The sequence below is a fragment of the Giraffa tippelskirchi genome, chromosome 12, assembly GCF_054371585.1.
Source record: "Giraffa tippelskirchi isolate mGirTip1 chromosome 12, T2T-mGirTip1v1.2.pri, whole genome shotgun sequence".
Classification (NCBI taxonomy): domain Eukaryota; kingdom Metazoa; phylum Chordata; class Mammalia; order Artiodactyla; family Giraffidae; genus Giraffa; species Giraffa tippelskirchi.
In genome coordinates this window covers 136,345,317-136,361,191 of record NC_137286.1, presented here as the reverse complement: position 1 = coordinate 136,361,191, position 15,875 = coordinate 136,345,317, and the positions used below count along the sequence as shown (strand labels likewise).

Below are 15,875 nucleotides of genomic sequence, written 5' to 3'. Positions count from 1 at the left end.
TATGTGTTTGGCTAATTCACTTTACTGTACACTTGAAACTAACACAACTTTGTAAATCAACTATACTCCAATAAAAATCAAAAATAAAGGAGTCGTCTTTGTAAAGTGAGAGAAGGAGCTGTGTGAGGGGTTGAGAAGTAGACTGACCTTGTTCCTCTTTTTCCTCATTTAGCTTTGGATCTCGGGCAGGTTGGCCTGGTCCTGTCTCTCACTCTCACACTCACGGGGATGTTCCAGTGGTGCGTCAGGCAAAGTGCTGAAGTTGAGAACATGGTGATGTTTATTTTTCTGTTCTTAGCCTTTCCAGGTCTCCTTGCTGTTATATGGCATAAAAGCAATTCTTAGGTAAAATAATAAATGTTTGTTTTTTTTATATATCATCTTACAAAGTTTTTTTATGTTCTCCTCCATTTGCTTAATGGCTCCCCTGGTGGCTCAGATGGTTAAAAATGCTCCTGCAATGCAGGAGCCACAAGAGACAAAGGTTCTATCCCTGGGTTGGAAAGATCCCCTGGAGAAGGGAATGGCTACCCACTCCAGTATTCTTGCCTGGAGAATCCCCATGGACAGAGAAGCCTGGCAGGTGTCCATGGGGTTGCAAAGAGCTGAACATGACTGACCGACTTTCACTTTCACTTTCCATCTGCTTAAAGTTAATAAAAATATATACATATTTTCCCACATATGTATGATATGTCAGAAGGTTTTATATTCATCACAAACTGTCTTCAAATACAATAAATGTCTCTGTAGGAGAGAGGTTCTGAAATTCTGGAGACAATATAAGCTAATTTCTTAGCAGCTTGTTTATCTTTGTTTCTTAATGGGTAATTCCATATTTTTGGTAAAAGAAAAGAATCCAGTATTTTAAGGTTTATTTAATTAATATGTTTCTCCACGCCCCCCCCATTTTATCACTTATTCTTGTGTGTATTGAGCACCTGAATTTGCTGGCAGCCCTTTTCTCTGGTAGGATAGGCTGTCTCCCCGAATGTGCTCTCAAAGGTGTGGAGTCATGGTTGTTTAAGAGGCCTTAGTCAATAAGTAAATTATACACTTTTGAATATTTGTACCTTCTCCTAAAGTGAGAAAAACAATAAAAATGAAATTTTTACATTTATTTCTTCTAACAGAGTAAAAAGTAACTGATTATTAAAATGATGTTTGATGACTGTCCAGTTCTGCTCATCTGTAACACGTGGCCTTTCTATAGCCACACATACTGATTGATGTCCATAAGTGTTCTTTTCTTTCAGAAAATTCTTGTATTGTTTTTATTCAGATGTGAAAGGTGGGCCAATAAAATCTTATCATTCATTTCTCTAATTGTTTTAGCTTTAATATAAAATTGAAGGAAGTAGTCATGTGTAAAAGTGTTGAAGATGATGAAGAAGTTTGCAAATCATCTTAGGCCTCATCAGACTCCTACTTCTGTCCTTTGCGGATGTTGAGACCTGAGATATTCTGAATCATAGAAAAGCAGGAGGTTTCATTTACAATCTCTGAACATCCATAAACTAGATCCTCTGATACTGACTCATGTGATGTCATATGTCTTTCAGATGATTTCAGTAGAAAGGGTGATTGAATATACAGACCTTGAGAAAGAAGCGCCCTGGGAACTTGAGTATCGTCCACCACCATTGTGGCCCCCAAATGGAGGGATTTACTTTTCCAATGTGAACTTCAGGTATAACTTGGACAGTCCTCTGGTATTGAGGAACCTGGGAGCATCCATTTACTCAAGAGAAAAGGTTAGTTTAAGCCATTTGCCTCTTTAAATCCAGCGAAAGATTTAGCGCCACATCTGTTCTTGCCTTCCTTATCACTATGTCAGGGGGACTGTTTGTTCCTAATGGATGCAGACTAGATCAGTGACACTGTAGGTGAATCTTTCTTGGAAACTGACCTTGGGATGGGATACCAGAAATTTTTCCCCTGTGTTGTGAGCTCCCTCATGGTGGTTGATGGGCCCTGGGATCTGGGGCTCCATCTTAACCTGACTCAGGATACTATATGTGACACCTGATTATTCATGCAAAGTCTGGGACATCAGTCTTGTCTTCCTGGCCCAAACTCTCCAATATCTCATTCCTTTCCATCTTTTCTTGTTGGTATTTCTGAAATCTTCTCCTCCTCCCATGGTGCCCTCTGGTTGCAGCCTCCTTCTCTGTCCCTTAGCCCTTCCTGTAGCCTTGTCCTCCACTCACCCACACTGAGCTGCCAGCCCCCTGCCCTGTCCCCACAGACTGCTGCTTTCTTTAGCCCAGATCTGATCCTGACTGGGCTGTGTGAGCTGCTGCTGGAACCATGGCTGAGCCTCAAGTCCACTCCAGCAGGGGCCGTGGGGTGAGCTTGTGTCCACCAGAGAAGAGCCTCAATAATGACCCAGTCAGCAGTGAGGAACCAGGGTCTCAGATGGAGGCAGGGTCTAGAGATTGGCTTAAAGTCAAAGCAAATTGAAGGGAGCAGAGAAGATGCACATGAGAGACGGCAGAGAGGCTTGTGACCTGGACCTGTCAGCATCCATGTCTGCTGGGGATGCTCCTTCCACACTCAGCTTGAGGCCCTCAGCTGGGATCAAGACAGAATCTTGAAGAAGAGACTGAGCCAGAACAGACAAGGTGGCAGGAAGCTCTTCCCCCTCCCTCTGCAGCCAGTGTGTCTGACATACACGCCCCCCTGCGCTCGGATTGTGGGTGGGTTCTCTCAGAGCACCACGTCCTCCCTGTTCCCGGTGCACACGCTGCCCTCTGCCTCAGAGACCCGTGCCCTCTGCCTCAGAGACCCGTGCCCTCTGCCCTCTGGATAGTGAGAATCTCCTCATTTTCTGGGTCAACTCTAATGCCTCTTTGAGACCCTCAGTTTAATATACCATTAATATACCCTTATATATACTAATATATATTATATATATTTAATATACATACTTAATATACTATATACTTAATGTAATAACATATACCTAATATACTAATATATATATATATTAGTGTATACACACACACACACACACTAATATACCCTTAGTGTCTTATATATTCTTTTAAGATAGCATTTATGGGGCACCTATGTTCATAGCAGCCAAAAGTTGGAAGGAACTAAATCCTTACGATGAAGTATTATTCAGCCTTAAAAAGGAAGAAAATTCTGACCTATGGATAAACCTTGATGACATCTTGCTAAATGAAATAAGCTGGACACAAAAGGAATGAATACTCTGATTCCAGTTATGTGAGATTCCTAGAGTAGTCAATCCAAGAAGACAGGAAGTAGGATGGTGGTCTCCAGGGACTAGGGGAGGGGAAATGGGGAGTTGTTTGTTAATGGGTAAGAATTTCAGTTTTACGAGGCAAAAAAAAAAATTCTCAAGCTTGGTTGCACAGCAATGTGAATGTACTGAACACCAAACTATCCACTTAAAAATGGTTAAATGGTTAAATTTTATGTTATGTGAATTTCATCATAATTAAAAGATAGCTCTGTGGCATGCTTTGTAATTTGGGATCTGTTTCTCATAGTACTTTGAGGCTTTTTAAAATCAGGGAGCATCTTGTTTTCCTCTTTGTTCCCAGAATGTGGCATTCTGCAGGGCACAGAGAGGGTGCTGAGGGACTGCTGGTTGTGAGGGTGAGTGAGTAACACAGATGTGAGCAAGCAGAAACCAACACACACACACACACACACACACACAACTCTGTAAATAACTGAAAGAATTGCTCTTTAAAACTCTTACCACCCTAGACCCATCTAATGGCTGTAGCTGTAATTTAATGAATGAAATCCTTGTAACATGAAAGAATATTCAACTTAATGCCTGAATGCTACCCAGAGGGCAGCTTCAGTTAGTCACAGGGCAAAAACTCCCTTCCAATTACTTAGGAGGAGTTTCAGTGTAGGTCAGGAAAAATGTGAACTGTGTGTCAGGAAAACATCAACCACAGCTCTTGATATAATCTTTTCCCTGAGAGCACTGTAGGTGGTGTTCACTTACTCTCAGACAATGTGCCTGTCAGATTTTCTGTTGTAAATGTAATTCTGTTAACCTGCACTTTTCTTAAATTTCCCCCAAAGCCATAAAATATGAATTATCTAAAATACTCTGTAGTACAATTTAGGAATATAACAGACTCTTATTCTTCCTTCTAAAACCTGCAAATCATGAGATTGAGATTCTAAAATGTTTGAGGGAAAACTGAATTTGGAGACTGAATTAATAACTTCAGTAACTTGATTTTTTATCTGTGCCTTGGTCCACTCTCAGTATCACTGTAAGCTTCATTCCTGTGTTGGGAGATGATACCCAGGCAGTATGTTCATGAATTGATTTCACTCTACCCGTCTACCTCCCAGGTTCCCTCTCCTGCTCACCTGTCCCAGCCCTCATCACTCCAGGACACCTCTTTGGTGTTGGATTTGATTGAGAGAGGCTGTTGGGGGTGTGTGTGTGTGGAGAGGGGGGCGGTGGACAGGGGACATGGGAATGAGCCAGCTCAGCAGAAGTGGGACTTTATTCTCTTTCCCTTATTTCCTCTTCTGTCCCGATTCCTGGAAGTTAGAGTCAATAGGAAAGGATGGTAGGTACTATGCAGGATTTTAATTCACAGAAGAAATAGCAAGTAAAAATAAGGAACTAGGACTCCCCTGGTGGTGGTGGTGCTGCTAAGTCGCTTCAGTCATGTCCGACTCTGTGCGACCCCATAGACGGCAGCCCATCAGGCTCTGCCGTCCCTGGGATTCTCCAGGCAAGAATACTGGAGTGGATTGCCATTTCCTTCTCCAGTGCATGAAAGGGAAAAGTGAAAGTGAAGTCGCTCAGTCGTGTCCGACTCTTAGCAACCCCATGGACTGTAGCCTACCAGGTTCCTCCATTCGTGGGATTTTCCAGGCAAGAGTACTGGAGTGGGGTGCCATTGCCTTCTCCGCCTGGTGGTGCAGTGGGTAGGAATTTGCCTGCCAATGCAGAAGACACTGGTTCAATCCCTGGTCTGGGAAGATTCCACATTCCACAGAACAACTAAATCCTGCACCACAACTACTGAGCCCACGTGCCACAACTACTGAAGTCTCTGCTCAGCAACAATAGAAGCCCCCTCAGTGAGAAGCCCCTGCACTGCAACAGGGAGTGGCCCCCAATCACCACAACTAGCGACAGCTCTTGCAAGGCAATCAGGACCCAGGACAGCAAAACATAAAAGCCAACATGAGAAAAATAGGACCCTAGACTTCCTGGTGAGAATCTGAACATGGGCTGCACTTTTCATTTAGATGATACTATGGTTGATTTGAACATTTTAGACAGTCCTGGGCAATAAAATGTTTCCAGCTCTCGAGGTAGGTTGGTTTTGCTTTGTTTTTGCTCACAGCTATTATTTGGATGATACATTTTTACAGATGCTTAGTAGACCATGCTATAATGTGCAAAAATATTAGTTTCCTACATTTTTTCCTTTTTTTAAGTAATATTTTCTTAAAAACCGCTCCCCTCACTCCCAGATGGCCCCCATTCTCCTGCTGGCTCCTAGTTCCCTGTGACTCAGACTGTGGTGCCAGGGCCACCAGCACCTGCCTCTCCTGGAGCTTCTTAGAAATGCAGAGTCTCAGGCTCACCCAGACCTCTTGACTCAGCTTTGCATCTGAACATGACCTCCTCCTTTCCCTCCCATGGGCAGTTTTTGATGAGTGATAACCTTTGATTCCCAAGAAATGTGCTTTGACAGTGTGAAATTGAACTCAAGAATTCCCAAATCTCTGTTGTGACTGAGCAGGAGGCTCTATAATATTCTGTGCCACTAGGTTTCAAACTGCCGCACAATTGCACTCATCTCACACGCTAGTAAAGTAATGCTCAAAATTCTCTAAGCCAGACTTCAGCAATACGTGAAACGTGAAGTTCCAGATGTTCAAGCTGGTTTTAGAAAAGGCAGAGGAACCAGAGATCAAATTGCCAACATCCGCTGGATCATCGAAAAAGCAAGAGAGTTCCAGAAAAACATCTATTTCTGCTTTATTGACTATGCCAAAGCCTTTGACTGTGTGGCTCACAATCAACTGTGGAAAATTCTGAAAGAGATGGGCATACCAGACCACCTGACCTGCCTCTTGAGAAATGTGTATGCAGGTCAGGAAGCAACAGTTAGAACTGGACATGGAACAACAGACTGGTTCCAAATAGGTAAAGGAGTATGTCAAGGCTGTATATTGTCACCCTGCTTATTTAACTTATATGCAGAGTACATCATGCGAAACGCTAGGCTGGAAGAAGCACAAGCTGAAATCAAGATTGCTGGGAGAAATATCAATAACCTCAGATATGCAGATGACACCACCCTTATGGCAGAAAGTGAAGAAGAACTAAAGAGCCTCTTAACGAAAGTGAAAGAGGAGAGTGAAAAAGTTGGCTTAAAGCTCAACATTCAGAAAACTAAGATCATGGCATCTGGTCCCATCACTTCATGGGAAATAGATGGGGAAACAGTGGAAACAGTAGCTGACTTTATTTTTCTGGGCTCCAAAATCACTGCAGATGGTGCTTGCAGCGATGAAATTAAAAGACACTTACTCCTTGGAAGGAAAGTTATGACCAACCTAGATAGCATATTTAAAAGCAGAGACATTACTTTGCCAACAAAGGTCCATCTAGTCAAGGCTATGGTTTTTCCAGGGGTCGTGTATGGATGTGAGAGTTGGACTATAAAGAAAGCTGAGCACTGAAGAATTGATGCTTTTGAACTGTGGTGTTGGAGAAGACTCTTGAGAGTCCCTTGGACTGCAAGGAGATCCAACCAGTCCATCCTAAAGGAGATCAGTCCTGAGTGTTCATTGGAAGGACTGATGTTGAAGCTGAATACTTTGGCCACCTGATGTGAAGAGCTGACTCATTGGAAAAGCTGACTCATTCCCTGATGCTGGGAAAGATTGAGGGCAGGAGGAGAAGGGGACAACAGAGGATGAGATGGCTGGATAGCATCATCGACTCGATGGCTGTGGGTTTGGGTAGACTCCTGAAGTTGGTGATGGACAGGGAGGCCTGGCATGCTTCGGTTCATGGGGTCGCAAAGAGTCGGACATGACTCAGCGACTGAACTGAACTGAGATTTCCTTATCTTTATGCTCTATAAATTGCACTTTTACATTATAATCTAATTCTGTGTGATTCCACCACATTATATGTGTCTTTCCAGTGGAGTCTGTCTTCCATCACAGGCATTTTTCATCCTGCTGTCCCACCTTCCCCACACCAGCCTCCTGCAGGAACCAGAGGGATTTTCCACAGGCTCAGCCCTGCCTGGACCTGGAGTCAGAGACAGCCCAGTGTAGCAGTGTATGTGTGGCTGTTTCACCACCTGATGGGATCAAAAATGAATCTTGCTGCCCCAAGCAGAGCATGAGGTCTGTTTGGCCTCTTCCCCAGGCACTATGTGTCCCACTTAGCTGCAGGTTTCTCTCTCAATCTGGCTGTGGGTGCTGTTTCTTTCTGCTGACAGCTGGTCCACATGACCTCAGGTACCCTTTTTGCTCCTGTTCCCCACATATACGCTTGTGTCCACGTCATACTTTAACTCTCTAACTGTAAGTTCTCTATGGTAGGCCTGTTCCTTTAACTGCAACTACACTTTTCCCCACTTTCTGTGTTCTAGAAACACAGAGGGACATGATTAGGTGTCAGGCCATCCAGGTGATAAGAAGTCCCATCAGCAGATGGAAAAGAGGCCAACAGATGTGGATTTGAGTCCCATCCTGCTATTAATGGGCTCTGATATTTTAGACAGAATAAGTCATCTAAGCGTCAATCTTTTCTTGGTGCAAAATGGAAGTGATAAGACGTAACCTGTAGGGTTTATGCACAACTTAAACAACATAAGACATGTAAAGCACCCAGAGTAAATGCTTGGACGAAATGGTCATAATTTTCATAGGGTGTAAAATGACCATAACCACTTGCATTGTGGAAGGTGTTGTCTGTCTCATGAAAATGAGGTGTTGGCCATTTGAAATTGTATTTATGGCTATAGGATCCATCTGCTATGTCTGTCTCTGTCTGATTTATCTTGTACTTAAATAATATGGTAATATATTTTCCATAAATTTCTCTGGCCTGAGTTAAAAATCTCATTTCCCAGTGGAAGTTTCTTTGTCTCAGGACACCAGCGGTAATACAAATAAGAAAAAGTCAAATCCAATACAGATCCTAATGTCAAATATACAGTCTAGTTGAAGAAACAAGAAAATGGCTCTATTAACTTTGTAAGCTAGAAGGAGGTCACGATTTTTATAGACGTTTATATAAAATGATATAACATCAGCTAGAGTTGGAACAAGCACACATGAGGGGACAGGGAGAGCATTTCCAAGGAGTTAGACACGTGAGACAGACTTAGTGATGTGTGGTTAGGGTTTCAGCAGGTGGAAATGCACGTGGAAGGCATTCCAGGAGGTGAGACCAGCATAAGCAAAAGCATGATGCCCTGATCCAGTGAATGAAGACCTAGGCACCTGCAACACATTCAGGAAAATGAACTACCAAGTGTGTAACACACATTTTTACATTTAACCCTCACAGTTACCTAGTGATGCCAAGGAAGCTGACTCATGTACGTGAAGTATGGAGAGGTTAGAGAGGACAGTTTTGTAGAATAGACATCCTGGTGTGGAGTGTTGGGTGCTGAGCTGGCATTCGGGAGTTTAACCTGAGAAGTGAGAGCATGTGGACTAGAGTGGGCAGGTGCAGGAGGTAGGGAGCCAGGAGCTGTTGTGCCTCCAGTAAGACATAGTGGGGAAGTGATGCCACTTTTTGGAATCAAATTGATGTCGATTAAAACAAAGCTATAACACCTGGATTTGTGAATGTTCAGGGAAATGGGTGCGAGTAGAAAATGGTATCATACTTCTGCAGGGTAGGTTAGCAGCTTAACAGCTTCCTCTGAAAACGTTCATACTTTGTTGTTGTTGTTCAGTCACCTCATCACATCCGACTCTTCACAACCCCATGGACTGACATACACCAGGCTTATCTGTCTCATCATCTCCTGGAGTTTGCCCAAGTTCATGTTCATTGTATCAGTGATGCCATCCAGCCTTCTCATTCTCTGTCATCCCCTTCCCCTCCTGCCTTCAGTCTTTCCCAGCATCAGGGTCTTTTCTAATGAGTTGGTTCTTTGTGTCAGGTAGCCAAAGTATTAGAGCTTTAGCATCAGTTCTTCCAATGAATATTCAGGACTGAGTTCCTTTAGGACTGACTTATTTGATTTCATTGCTATCCAAAGTGTTCATACTTGCTGTCCAAAGGGTTCATACTTGCTGTCCAAGGGGTTCATACTTGACTCTCAGCAGTTCCAAATCTGAGAATTTATGTGAAGGAAATGCTTAAGGTTGTTTGCAAAGATTTAGCTTCAGGGATATTTAACACAGAGTTATTTATAGTAGCTAACTATTTGACACTGCCTAAATATCCAGCAGTAGAGGATTTGTTAAATAAATGGTAACATGTACTATAATATTATGAAAGCATTAAGATAAATATTTTTATGAAATACTAAATGAAAACACATATAACAGTATGTTCACATTAATCCCATTTTGCTTAAATATGTGAACTGTGTCTTTAAGAACACATACAAAAAAATACAGAAACAACAAAAAGAACACACACAGCAGCCTAGAAAGTAAAAATATCATTTTAAGAATTTTTTCAGAATGCTGGGCTATAGCTAGTATTTATTTACTTATTAAATTCATTTGCACTGATTATGATTAAAGAGTTTAATTTGTTTTTTAAACACTGTGAGCCTGGGAAAGAAGTAATAAGAATAAAGTGGGGAAGACGGATGAAGGGGTTGTTTTGTGTGGGGCATTGGGTGTTGAATATGTTGAGTCTGATGTGTGGAGAGAGATCCAAAAGCAAGTGTCTAATAAGTTGTGTCATCATCAGAGACCAACCTGGTTGGAAAAACAGAAAGGGTCCATTGCAAAGAAATAATAGAAGATTTTCTTCAAGTGTCTTTATAATTGTATCTATTTCTTTCTTTTTGGCTGGGCTGGGTCTCTGCTGCTGCTCGGGCTTTTCTCTAGTTGCCATGTGTGGGCTTCTCACTGTGGTGTCTTCTCTTGTTAAGAGCATGGGCTATGGGGTGCGAGGGATTCAACAGTTGTGGCACGTAGGCTCATAGTCCTGGTTCCCGGGTTCTAGAACGCAGGCTCAGTAGTTGTGGGACACGGGCTTAGTTGCTTCACAGCACGTGGGATTCTCCTGGACCAGGGATTGAACCCACGTCTCCTGCATTGGCAGGCAGTTTCTTTACCACTGAGCCACCAGGGAAGCCCCCAAGTGTCTTTAGATTGAAGAATGTGAGCTTACTGATACTGGTGACACTCTCCATGGGAAACCCTTTGGTTACCCAGAAAAGACATTCAGACTATAGCTTTGAAGACTGAACTCTGGAATAATCAGATTCAGATTTTCTTTGAGTTGCTTTTTCCTTTTTAGGGGGCCTGGGGCCATGAAGCATGTGGGATCTTAGTTCCCTGATCAGGGATCGAATCCACGCCTCCAGCAGTGGAAGCACAGAATCTTAACCACTGGAATGAATGCCAGGGAAGTCTCCTGGTGTTTTAGTTCTCTTCATTGGAGTTTGGAACTCACAGTCCTATGGTCATGAGCAGTCCTCGGTGCCCCTACATATCTCAGTCTGTTTACCTAAAGTTTACAGATATTCCTCTTTGCACAGATGGGTCAGTTACAGTGGAGCTGATAACATGAGAACATACACACATTCTCACAGATCAGTTCTCACCTGTGTCCTTATGTGTGTTGATTTATGTGTGAGAACATACAGAAATACAGGCACACCTTTTTAACTGAGCTTCACAGATAATACTTTAAAAAAAATTGGACATTTATGGCAATGCTGTGTCAGGCAAGTACAATGGCACTATTTTTCCTATAGCATTTGCTCACTTCATGTCTCTGTCACATTTTGATAATTTTTGTAATATTTCAAACCATTTTGTTATTATTATATTTATTATTCTGATCTGTGATCAGTGGTTTTTAATGTTACCCTATAAATGCTCAGATGGTTAGCATCCTTTTAGCAATAAAGTATTGGAAATTAAGTTATATACTATTACCTTATATAATGTTATTGTATTTCATTAGACTACAATATAGTATAAACATAACTTTTATTTGCACAGAAAAACAAAAAATTCATATTACTTGCTTTATTTTGATGTTCACGTTGTTGAGGTGGTCTGGAGCCAAATACAAAATATCTTTGAGGCCTGCCTGTACACAGAACAGATGAGCCACATATATACACACTACAACCTGCCTGCATGCAGAGAATGGCACGTCTATATTATATGAATTAGAGTTTAACATAAGGTACAAAATGTTCTGAGAAGCCTGTATGCAGATCAAGAAGCAACAGTTAGAACTGGACATGGAACAATGGACTGGTTCAAAATTGGGAAAGGAGTACTTCAAGACTGTATATTGTTACCCTGCTTATTCAACTTACATGCAGAGTACAGCATGCGAAATGCTGGGCTGGATGAAACTCAAGCTGGAATCAAGATTGCCAGGAGAAATATCAGTAACCTCAGATATGCAGATGTTATTACCCGAATGGCAGAAAGCAAAGAGGAACTAAAGAACCTCTTGATGAAGGTGAAAGAGGAGAGTGAAAAAAGCTGGCTTAAAACTCCACATGCAAAAAGCTAAGATCATTGCCCCTGGTTCCATTGCTTCATGGCAAATAGATGGGAAAACAATGGAAACAGTGATAGACTTTATTTTCTTATGCACCAAATCACTGCAGACGATGACTGTAGCCATGAAATTAGAAGACGCTTGCTCCTTGGAAGGAAGGCTATGACAAACCTAGACAACAAATTATAAAGCAGAGACATTATTTTGCCAACAGAGTTCCATGTAGTCAGAGCTATGATTTTTCCAGTAGTCATGTATGGATGTAAGAGTTGGGCCATAAAGAAGGCTGGGCACTAAAGAACTGATGCTTTTGAACTGTGGTGCTGGAGAAGGCTCTTGAGAGTCCCTCGGACAGCAAGGATATCAAACCAGTCAATCCTAAAGGAAATCAATCCTGAATAATCATTGGAAGAACTGATGCTGAAGCTGAAGTGCCAATACTTTGGCCACCTGATGTGAAGAGCCATTTCATTGGAAAAGACCCTGATTCTGGGAAAGATTGAAGGCAGGAAGAGAAGGGGATGACAGAGGATGAGATGATTGGGTGGCATCACCAATTCAATGGACATGAATATGAGCAAGCTCCAGGAGATAGTGAAGGACAGGGAAACCTGGCATGCTGCAGTCCATGGGGTCGCAAATAGTCAGACGTGACTGAGTGATTGAACAACAATAAAATGTCTTATAGTCATTGTATTATCTTTATAAGATAATAAAATTAGGTAAACCCACTTTTATTATGTTTAATCTCTATAAAGATAAATTCATTTTTGAAATGCCATGATTGATTTGACAGACTAAGATTTGAAACTTTAGAAGTATTCAAATCAGAAAACATGAAATGTTCCAAACATCCTGATTATATTGCTCAGAAAGATTTAGTAGTTCTTTTTTTAAAGCCATGAGTTTTAAAATTTTACTGATTTACAAATGATCCAAGCATATCTTACACTATCATCAATTCCAGATTTTAAATAGAGATGAAATCATCTCTTGGAAAGCTTCCTTCAGAGAATTTGCAGTTGGGCTTCCCTGGTGGCTCAGATGGTAAAGAATCTGCCTGAAATGTAGGAGACCTGGGATCCATCCCTGGATCAGGAAGATCCCCTTAAGTAGGAAATGGTAACCCACTCCAGTACTCTTGCCTGGAGAATTCCATGGACAGAGGAGCCTGGTAGTCTACAGTCCATGGGGTCGCAAAGAGCTGGACACAAGTGATTGACTAATACTTTCTTTCACTTAAAAATTCATTGGCTGATTCATGTCAATGTATGGCAAGAACCACTACAATATTGTAAAGTAATTAGCCCCCAACTGAAATAAATAAATTTATTAAAAAAAATTCATTGGTAAAAAAGTCCAGTTTCTGCATATATATTTGAATGCAGTTTTATTCCCCACCAGCATTTTACGTGGGAGAAGGAAATGGCAACCCACTCCAGTATTCTTGCCTGGAGAATCCCATGGACAGGGGAGCCTGGCAGGCGACAGTCCATGGGGTCGCAAGAGTCGGATACGACTCAACGACTAAACCACCAACCACTAGCATTTTACCTACATTGTACTGATTCTTTAATCTTACTGTTAGTGCATTTAATTTCTCTCTGCTTTGGTTTTAGTAAATAGGCTGACACTTGACATGTGTTTTTCCAAGGTTCAGTTGTAAGTACTAATGTATTAATAAAATGCCTTTTGAACTGCTCTGATGAAAGGTCTCATGTAAATAGCAAACGTTATTTGTATCATTGTTGATCTCATTATGGAAATTTTGTCTACTGGCCTCTGTCTTTCAAGACTGAGACCCGCATTTTATAGTTGAAGATGTTTCCTTTCAAGATAGAATATAATTAAGATATTTAATATGAGGAAGTGATTTCATTTTTCTACCAAAGAATAATTCCTCTTAAATAAATTACACAGAAAGTGAGCACTTGTTTGTGTGTAACACTCCTGACTTGACTTGTCGACATCTCTGTAAAATTACCCATGTAATTCTCAGGGTCAAATTACCCAGGGGGTGGGAATAAAACTAATTTAAAAGCTGACTTCTTATGCACCACTTAGGAGACTGCTAGTTTTTCACTGCAGGCAGATTATATTTTTAGGTCGTCTTCCTTTACTTACGAATGTTAGTTACACACATACACACACACCCGTACACTGCATACACATACATGTCTCCCCCTTTAACATACCACATAATGATCAGTTCAGTTCAGTCACACAGTCGTGTCCAACTCTCTGCGACCCCATGGACTGCAACACGCCAGGCCTCCCTGTCCATCACCAACTCCCAGAGTTTACTCAAACTCATGTCCATTGAGTCAGTGATGCCATCCAGCCATCTCATCCTCTGTTGTCCCCTTCTGCTCCTTATATGATAATTATAGAAAACAAACAATTTTCAGCATATTAAACATTTATTCAGGGAAATCTGAATAAAATTGCCTGACATTTTTAAAAGGCATAAAAGTCACTATAGTTTATGTTGTGTATTCTTGGGATGATGGTGATCTCAATCAGGGACATTTGTGAATTTCTGTCATTTTTGGTTGCCACAATTTGGGGGTTGCATCTGGTATCTAGTGGGTTCATGGCTACTGTTAATCATCCTACAATATACAGGACAGACCCCTGACCCTCGACAATGAATTATCTGGTTCGAAATGCCAGCAGGGCCATGCTTGAGAAACTTATGAAGTTGCTCAGTCATGTCTGACTCTTTGTGACCCCATGGACTGTAGCCCTCCAGGCTTCTCTGTCCATGGGATTCACCAGGCAAGAATACTGAAGTAGGTTTCCATTTCCTTCTCCAGGGAATCTTCCTGACCCAGGGATCAAACCTAGGTCTTCTGCACTGCAGCCAAACACTTTACTGTCTGAGCCACCAGGGAAGCCCTGGGAAACTTATAGACTATTCTTTACATATAATAGAACTTTTAAAATTCATCTTCAACAGTCAGGGTTCTCCTGGGTTTTGTGCATCCTTTTAATCCTTCATCCCCCTGGGTCTCTTTACAGTATGGCATCGTGGGAAGAACAGGAGCTGGAAAAAGTTCCCTCATTGCTGCCCTTTTTAGATTGTCAGAACCTGAAGGTGGCATTTACATTGATGGAATCCTGACAACGCGTATTGGACTTCACGATTTAAGGAAGAAAATGTCAGTTGCACTTCAGGTATGCACAGCAGAGCACTCTCACATGTTCTTTTTATAAGATGTCGAAGTTTAAGTGCTTTTAATTTGATTGGTCTTTTCAAGTTAAGTGAATGAATTGATCCTTTTATTCCCAATAGAGCATATTTTTAGCAGCAGGTATTTTCAACAGACACTTTCATAGGATACCAGGTTTTGTTTTTTTGTTCATTTGCTAGTTTTGTGTGCGTGTGATTTAATAACTTACTGAGATAGATTTCTTGACTCAGACTTCCTCAGTTTCCACAATTTTATTCACTGATAATCACATAATTCTGAGAACAGAAAGATAAGTGGTTTGCTTAGCACTGGAGAGGTTCCTATAGGGAAACATAAATTTTATTAATAAGTGTCTTACAGATGTAATTTTGTTGTGGGAAACCAGGACATCTTTTAAAAAGTGATTATCTCCTTGGAGAACTTTCTGTGAAATAGTGGGGCTTTGAGAATCATAGGATATATGGATACTTTGGAGAGACTTTGACAGTTTAGCCATTAATGAATAGTTTTCACCAGGGAGGCAATACAGAATAGTGAGGAAGAGCAGGGGACTCAGAATTCTGTCTCTATGTACCTTGGTTTTCTCTGTCTTACAAGGCAGATAATGGTATCACCCCCTCAATCTGTTGTGAGGACAAAATAGGTCAATGAGTGTGAAGTGCTTCATGTAGACCCATATGTGCCTGCTGTGATGGTGGGGTGTTGAGTTGGCCATCTCTTCCCGAGCTCTGGTTCTGTTCTCTTTTCTTCTTCTTCATAAAGTAGTATAACTTTCAGGGAGAGTTTGGAGACTGGATTATATGCATGGTAGACACTCCTGTCATTCCTGTGGTTCATTCACTCAACATGATTCTGTGAAACTTACTGCGAATTTGCTATCCTCCAGGTATACAGCCAAGGGCAGCAAAGGCCCTGTGTCCTCATCTATCATCCTGCCCTCTGCTTTGGCAGACTTGCTGATTTAAAAA

At 41.5% G+C, this 15,875-nt stretch overlaps 1 protein-coding gene across 1 annotated transcript in view; it reads left to right on the top strand.

The window, feature by feature from the left end:
• Positions 1-15,875, top strand: part of LOC145530192 (ATP-binding cassette sub-family C member 4-like) — a 165,098-nt gene that overhangs the window by 120,139 nt on the left and 29,084 nt on the right. Inside the window, exons 24-26 of the mRNA XM_081551115.1 lie at positions 173-273; positions 1,563-1,754; positions 14,735-14,890. Coding sequence (XP_081407241.1) covers positions 173-273; positions 1,563-1,754; positions 14,735-14,890 — 449 coding nt within the window. The remainder of the gene's footprint in view (positions 1-172; positions 274-1,562; positions 1,755-14,734; positions 14,891-15,875) is intronic.